The 8437-nt window shown below is 35.0% G+C and overlaps 2 protein-coding genes across 2 annotated transcripts in view; both read left to right on the top strand.

Moving 5' to 3' along the window:
• Positions 1-4433, top strand: part of TTC21B (tetratricopeptide repeat domain 21B) — a 42864-nt gene extending 38431 nt beyond the window's left edge. The window contains exons 27-29 of the mRNA XM_026091002.1: positions 565-685; positions 3079-3146; positions 3286-4433. Of these exons, the coding sequence (XP_025946787.1) occupies positions 565-685; positions 3079-3146; positions 3286-3363 (267 nt within the window). The 3' untranslated portion in view covers positions 3364-4433. The remainder of the gene's footprint in view (positions 1-564; positions 686-3078; positions 3147-3285) is intronic.
• A 372-nt stretch (positions 4434-4805) lies between these two features.
• Positions 4806-8437, top strand: part of GALNT3 (polypeptide N-acetylgalactosaminyltransferase 3) — a 24675-nt gene continuing 21043 nt past the window's right edge. Inside the window, exon 1 of the mRNA XM_026091014.1 lies at positions 4806-5203. The gene's annotated coding sequence lies outside the window, so the exon portion shown is untranslated. The remainder of the gene's footprint in view (positions 5204-8437) is intronic.

The following is an 8437-nucleotide window of genomic DNA, read 5'->3' as shown; positions in this document are numbered from 1 at the left end:
CAGTTGCTTGTAACTTGCCAGTTGCTTGTAACTTGCCAGTTGCTTGTAACTTGCCAGTTGCAATTAATCAAGATGAACTATTTAATAGTTGGTGTTCTCTTCAGGATATTTTTGTCTTTGTTTTGCTTTAAATGGAAAATTTTAATGCAAAACATCTTCCAAAAACAAGGCTAAGAAATTTTTTTTCATTTTTAAGAAATAGTGAAACAAACTATTTGTGGAAGATCTAATACTTTCAGACTGGACTTGAAATGTGGCTGCTATATAGGATTATTACTATTAAGAGAGGTATCTACTGGACTTCTGGAGGCTCTAAACATTTTTGGAAGATGAATTGTATCCTCTGAAGAGCTCTGTACTTAGAGTAATTTAGAAAGTCACTGTGCAGAATTCCATACAGCTGATTTGTATTGCTGGTATTTTAAATAATGAATGTCATGTCATAGAAGTTACACAAGTATTGTTTATGCTTTCTAGTTGTACAGATTTCAAGTGTTGAAGCATTAGGCTGTCAGTACTATATGAGCTTCTCTAAATAAAACTTTGAATATTTATATTTTGCAGTCATGTTGCAAGGCTTATGAATACATGGGATACATAATGGAAAAAGAACAAGCGTACAGGGATGCAGCAATAAATTATGAGATGGCCTGGAAATATGGAAGCCAGACAAATCCAACAATAGGTATGTTTATATGGCTACATTTATGATTTCTGGCAATAGGGTAGAAATGAAACAGCCACCTTTTATTGGAAAGACTGCATTTAATTTGCCAAAGTAGTAGAGTATGTTTACTGGTTGTCTTCTCGTAAAAGCCTTAAATGTTTAAAGGTCCATTTAACAGTCACTTGGAGAGCCCTCCTGGCAAGAGAGCAATTTTATAATACTTAAGAAGTTTCCAGTTACTCTTTTAGCAGGCTTCCCCACGAGGTTTCTTTTGGAATCGTTTTATAGTTTACTGTCTTTGTAAACAACTTATATACTGATCATAAGTACAGTATGCATTTTGAATGTGTTTATAGGAATATAGGATGTACTATCACATACTAGAACTACTTATAGTACTTAAGCATCATATGGTGGCAGATCATTGATTTAACTATTTCATTTTGACAATCATACAAATATCTATATGGATATGGGTGTGTATACATGACTAAGGACTTTTAAAATAAATTATTTAAATATGTTTTATCTCTCGTTTAAAATTGCTCAACTGAAAGCTTGGGATACTATTAAAGTTCCACTTCAGATGGTTAATAAGTCTATCTTAACCCTTTAAAACCTGTACATAGGATAAAATCCCCTTCCTTACTCAGTTCCCATGGTCTATTTCTAGGTCCCAAGGAAGGTGGTTTTTCCAACTTTTGTTCTCAGTTTTGGGATAAATTTTTGATAGCTTTTTGCTTAGAAAACTACATACATGTTACAAATTGCAAGTAGCGGTTTTTTTTTGTTTTGGGGTTTTTTTTGGTTTGGTTGGGGTTTTTTTGCACCCTTATTTTCTTTAGTGTTAGGGTGAGACAGCTTTCCATGTCATCTGAAACACCAGTGCTTTTTAACAAGATTATAATTGTTATGCATATGAATGATCATACCTGTTGTTTTTCTAGCTGCAGCTCCTGGATGCTGCAATGATTTGGTTTCATGATTATATCTGATATATTCTGCAGGATAAAGAAATAGGTGTTTTGTTAATGGAACTAAATGTTCTGTTGTTTAGCTCCTGCTTTTGTAATACAGTTAAAGATACAGTAATGGACAGGCATGGATGGATTGCCAAAACTAGATATGGCCCTGCATATTCTGAGTCACAAAATCAGGAGAGTGAAAGCAGAAATAAGACTAGAATGTCAAAACAGAAATAAAAAGGACTGCTAGAAATCTGACTTGGTTTATATGGAAAAATCTCCAGATTTTAAGATGCAGTAATTTTAATAGTAAATAGTCTTATAGGAGGACCTATGGGTGTCTTGGCCAAGATCTTACAGTTATTGTTCAAATAAATACATTAAATACAATTTTAGTAACAAAAAGGTGCTTTTAATAGCAAAAAGGTGTGGTAATTTCTTGAGTTTGTAGCAAACATATGTTAATTTTTTCTTGCTATTTTGAAACCCTCCTGAGGGTCAGAATTAAGCAAAAATACAAAATCTGATTGTCATTTGGTGTCTGCGTAAGAGTGCCTTAGCAAAGTGAAATGTATACTGATCTTGCATACAAAAAAATTAAAGGTCAAATTGAAGGCATTACATGCTCTGTTTTCTGTTTTTGTGTACAGCATTCTGAGACTTAGAATTGCCATGCATTAAAACTAAAATGGTTAAAGCGGCAAAAACTGGGACTGTCAAGTAAAACCGTATAAACTGGTCTCAGATCCCTCTTACTCATTTGCTAGAGAAGGATAGATTTGTAAATGAAAGGTTTGAAATTCCAAACTCCATTTTACCATCTTCTGGAAACTACGTATTTTTAACCTTTTTTTTCTCAGACCTGAACTCTGTCCACACTCGTATACTTCAACTATATCTATTACCCTGAAAATCAGCCTGACATGTTGCTATGGAACTTAGCATGTAATTTTTTTTTTTTAAATCTATGGTCTGCTGACAGTGAAACAAAGTAGCATTTTTAATTCCATAGTTTGTTGTTGATAACCTGCTATTTTTTCGTTTTTGTCCTTTAATAAAGGAATAATTGATTTTTGTTGTTGTTTTGTTTTGTTTTTGTTTCTAGAGGAACGGTGTATTGTAGATCACAGTGAGAAATTATGTGGGGTACTGCAGTAAATGAATGAGGACAACCTTTAGGTGTTCTCTGTAGTAACACATACTCATTGGAATAATGTTGCCTTTTGATTCAAACATAACTATTAGGGTAAAGGATTTTATTTACTACTTAAAGTGAGTTTAAGAAGAACAGAAATTTTGATCTTTACAGGTTTGGGTGAAAGAATATTAGAAAACAGTTATACTATCTGTAGAAATATACAGCGGACAAAATGAATTTGAATGTGATGTTTTCATTAGTTAATACAGAAACAGTAATTGTTGCCTTTTCTTTCCTGCTACTTACAGGGTACAAGCTTGCTTTCAATTACCTGAAAGGAAAGAGATATGTTGATGCAATTGATGTTTGTCATAAGGTAAAATTTTCATACATACTTAATATTCTCTCTACTATGGTGACTCTTTCAYGTACTGTTTCTTTTTGTTGACTTTATAAAATATACAGCTTAACAATAGAAAGGGTTTGTGTTCTCTGTTTTTTTTGTCTTTTGACAGGTCCTTGAAGCACACCCAAACTATCCAAAGATCAGAAAGGAAATACTTGACAAGGCCCGTGCATCATTAAGAAATTGAATTTTGTTTGTATGGCTCATTGGTGTGTGTGTGTTTAATCTGACTTTGGAAATTATGAATGAGATACTGCAGTGACAGAAGGCATATCAGCACAAAAGAATTGGAAATATGAAGAATTTAAATTGTATTAGAGATCTGGATTATTTTCAAGAAAAAAAAATCCACAGCCCTGAAAGGAATTTTATTTATTTTTATTCAGCAAAGGAGCCTTTTATACAGAAGGATTTAATATATTAATATCAAAAAATTGTTCATTATAATTTTTGAAATTAGACAGGAATCTAGATGACAATTGTGGGTGTTTTTGCTGCTTGAATAGATAGTATCTTTATACACAAATAGCTAGATCTGTAATACTCTTACATGTGGGATATGTAACGTATCATCCAAAACTAAAAATAACAAATGTAAGGGCCATGAACATCTCTATAGAATACTGCCTAAGTGTATTTTAGATAAAATGGTTCACCCACAGCTAGGGCAGTAGTGACTTATTTACTGTAAGTGCTTTTCAAATCTATTTTTCAAAAATTTCTTATATATTCTACACTGTGTGGTAAGAAAACTACACTTCTCTGTATTTTTAAGAAAAACTTTAAATAACATAATTTTATATAGAAGTACATATGGCAATCTCTTTTCAGAGAAACAGTATAGAGGAGACTGAGTGCAGTTTTTTATTCCTTTGAATCTTAGCATTAAAAAATGTTTTAAAGCAAATGCTTGATAACTCAGTACTGTTCTTTGTCCATTTGAAATAGCATTCAAAACAACAGCCTATCCTTATTAGTGTAGGTTCTCTGTCTTCATTTATTATTAAGATGATGAATTTCAGTCCTAGCAAATCATTTATTCAGAACAACAATATGATCTTTATATTATTACTCCAGGTGTATTTCCAAAGTGTGTGTGTGTTGTTTTGTTTTTTTACGTATTTTTAAGCATGCTTTATTTTTTTAATGTTGAAAAATGAGTTATATAGTTGTCTCAATGAAACCTGTCTTTTTAAAGAAAATCTAGTATTAAAATCCTCTTGTAAATTTTCAGTAAAGCTTTTAAAGATTCTCTGAGCTTTTTTGCACAGCATTTATTTCCTAATCATACTGTCCATCATTCACTTATTTGTCAGATTTCCATTAGAAGAAATGTGTATTGCTTTTCATTTTGTAGCCTTTAGATTTTAAACATGTGTAGACAATGGAGTTGTATGTGCAGAAACTATAACTAGTCTCATTTAACCCATATAAAACATCTTTCTGGAGAAATTGTTTTAATTACAGGGGATTATGATCCTGTCTCATGTACATAATACACTTGTGGATCCTTAAGGAAGCAACAGCATGTCATAAATGAGATGAAGGAGAAGGATCAATTTTTTTTCTTTGTCATATCTTTGGAAAAAAACAAATATCAAACGCTTATGCTGCTATATTTGATTTTCAAACAGCACATTATGTTATGTATTGGGAAAATTTAGATTTTGGCATGAAAAGAGAATTCTTAAAACTAGTAATTATTTTCTTAAAATAACCAATTTCAATTTCCTCCTTAGGTAATTTTAACTTTTTATGTTGACATTTGGCATTGTGTGAAGTCACTTTCGTTTCTTTTTTTTTTTTAATGACAACTCAATGTTAAGGGTACAAAAGGGAGCCAGTTTAAAATCGTATCTAATCTTGACTATCAATAACTGGTATTGTATCTTGGGTAGCTTAATAGCCTCGTCTGCATAAATCTCATTCTGTTCAGGAATGATGCTACCTGGGGGAGGACAGTTGGGGGACGGGACGGGACTGTGCAGATGTCCAGCCTCAGCATTTCGGTAGCTGTTGAGCTATTGGTAAGCTAACATAAAATTAATAGAAACTTACAGGTGTCAGATGTATAACAATTTTATGGACTTTGTATGAAAATTGGAGTTGGAAAAAGATCCAGATAAGCCCCTCCCTTTCCCCAAGGAACCTTGAAACTTATGCTGCAGCCTTTATCCCTTGTGTCTGGGCACTGGCTTAACTCCGAAGCCAGCACAATATGGGCTTCCTCGTTTTTGCCTGGTAGTTAAGCACCATGGTAGAGCTCTGAGGCAAAAGTAGGTTTTAGGAGATTGGGGAGAAACTAGTGGTATGATGGTGAAATGAGCAACATAGAAGGATCAGAAAAGTACTGAGGCTGGGGGAAAACTATAAGGGATCTGGGCTATAGGAGTCAGTAGGCTACAAATCCATAAGAAACTATGCTGGACGTTTTCCACTGCTCAAAGAATAAGTATGTGGACTATACCATGGCAGCTTCTTCTTTTATCCACAGCTCTTTTCCTACAGGCTTAATGTCTTTTTGCTTGCTCAGTAGCATTGGAATAATGTTTAACTTGAGAATAAAAACAGGTGCTTTCATATCAATACATACAAGAGAGGTGTTCAAAAGAGGCAAGATAATCTGTATCTGCATATCCTCATTCTTTGTTTTTTATAATGAAAACTAAGATGGGTAAGAGATTGGGTCATGACACTGATAGGATACAAAAATCAGTTGATAGAAATTGAACTGAGACTTCAAGGTTTTTCTTGCTAATTTTTAGCAAAGAGCTTTTTTCAGATGGCACACCAGTAAAAGGTTTCTAAAATCCCATTAGCAATCCTGAGCATATCCAGCCACTGATGGTTTTTATGGATGAGGTTTTAAAAAAGAGTGCAATTGAGGCATATCTTTAGATTTCAATTTAAAAAAGAAACTGTGGCTATAAATGCTCCTTTGGAGAAAATCTTGCTTTAATATAGTATTCTGAGAAGAAATGGGTGGCTTTTCCATTTCCCCTGCGGTTTCTATAAACCAGTCTAAGCTTCTGTCCTTGCTGTATCTTTTTTTTTTTTACTTCCTCTGCAGAAGGAATGGCTTTGTGTGCTTTCTGTTTTTAGTTAATTGCTAGTGTTAACTTCTGTTTTCCATTTTTTTGCTTTTACAGTTTTCTATATTAAAATGGATGTCTTTAGTCTTTTTTTTTTTTTTTTTTGCCACCTTCTTAATAAATGGGTTTGAATGGGAAAGACTCCTGGGACTGAGGGGAGTCAGTAAGGCTAATTTCAAAGAGTTGCAGTCTTTATGTTGTTGCCTAGCAACCCATCTTCCAGTTTTGCCTTTGGTGAATAAAGGAGGAGAGTGAAGCTGTGTTTTCTATTGATTCATTCACCAAAACTGGAAATTTAAGCATCTTGTAACTATAGCAACATAAACCATAGGTGTCTCTTCCTCCCCTCTTTCCCCTTCCCCCTGCAGGTACAGAATGCCTGGAATATCTTTTAGAGGATATATAAAGATTTCTGGTAATATTACACTAAATAATACTTTTGTCTTAATTCTCCACTGTTTTTTTCAAATTTGTACCAATATTAGAAAAATGGCTTAGAAAGTATCATTAGGTAAAGTAACTGTATTAGCAAGAATCCTATAGAAAAATAAAGCAGGAAAAATAATTTACAGAGGTTTGTTTTGTTGGTTTTACTTTTTTGGACTAGGCCTGACCATCTCATGAGGCATCTCACATGTGGCTACAACAATTTAAAAAAGGCTCATAATTCAAACAACTCTGGATTAGGAGCCTAAACCTTAATGTTGTCAGGCATTAGATGAGTGAGTAGCTTTACAAACAAGAAATCTTTTTGGAATAAGAGACAGTTTGGGGACTATGGGGGAGCTTGTTGAAATAGTTGTGAAACTGTCTTTGAAAGTGTTCGGGTGACCAAATTTCAGTGTAGCTGTGATATCTGGGGTAGAATCCTGGATCCGAAGATGTTGTTGGCAAAGATTTCATTGTCTAACATCTTTCCTATAGAAAGATGAATAGAACAAAAATGTAAGGAATTGTTCCACTACATGTACTTCATCTGCTTGTGAATATGCTGCTACTTAAAGCAACATCACTGGTTTATCACTTTCTGCTGCTACAACTGTGGCTTCAGTTTTTGGCTTCATTACCTCATGGTTCATCTTGCAATGAAATCATAACCCTTTTTCTTTTCTCTTTTTTTTTTCTTGAAACATTAACATCCTTTAAAATGCTTACACTTGGACTATTGTTACTTCAGATATCATCTGCTAAAACTTTTGGTTTGGTAATTATATGAAAGGGCACTTGCTAAAATAGCAGCAGACTGAATGATCTACATCTTCCTTTTAAGTACTTTTTTTTTTTTAAGGAGTAAATATATCTGTTAATGTAAACTTTATTCTGAAAAGGCACCTTTTTAAACTGTCTTCCTGCTAGAAATTTGCTGTACTTGAATTTCATGACACATGGCCAACATTCAACTTAATTGTATAACTGAGATGCCTCAACTTTTAAAGGTAAAAAGATGGATTTTAACATGCTAGAAATAACAGCATATGCTAACTGTGATTAAACTCTGGTCTAAATCTTGATGGATAAAATATCCCCTAGGGAAGAATTCCATCATAAAACTTAGTAATAAAAATTTTGTTGAGTCAATATAACGGCTGCCAACTAATGGTATATTTGCTCAGCAAGTTGAGCTACCTGGAGTTCAGCAAGCATAAAGAAATCAAGGCTGAAAGGCTGGGCTGAGGCTGTAATTGCGCTACTTCTATTTGAGGGTAGGAAGAAAAGGAGAGACAGCACTATATTAAGGGAACTTCGTTCTGCTGTGGAAGGAAAAACTGTGCTTTTCTAGAGAAGTGATTTTATATCTGTCCCTCTGGGAAAGCATGTATCGTAAAGGAAGGGAGCGCAGTGTGATACCCCTTCCTCCGCCTCTGATCTCACCTCGCAGGGATTTTGTGCTGCGTTTCCCAGCAACGCGTGCCGGGAGGGCTCGGTCCGCCCCATCCTGCCCCATATCGCACTTCGGTGGCTGAAGGAAAATCGCAGCTCCCTGCTGGGCCGCTTGAACTGCGATCTGGCGTTGGGATCCTAAATCACGCCTCGGTTCTCCCGCCTTCYACCGGCGCGTTATGTAATTGCCTAAAAATTACGGTTTCCCTCGGGGGCGAGAGCGGCGGCGGGGACGCGCCTTCCCCGGCGCTGGGCGGCTCCCTGCGGGGCGCCGATGGGGCCGGGCCG

The sequence above is a fragment of the Apteryx rowi genome, unplaced genomic scaffold (genome assembly GCF_003343035.1).
Source record: "Apteryx rowi isolate R43461 unplaced genomic scaffold, aptRow1 scaffold_121, whole genome shotgun sequence".
Classification (NCBI taxonomy): domain Eukaryota; kingdom Metazoa; phylum Chordata; class Aves; order Apterygiformes; family Apterygidae; genus Apteryx; species Apteryx rowi.
This window is presented reverse-complemented; position numbering and strand designations above follow the sequence as displayed.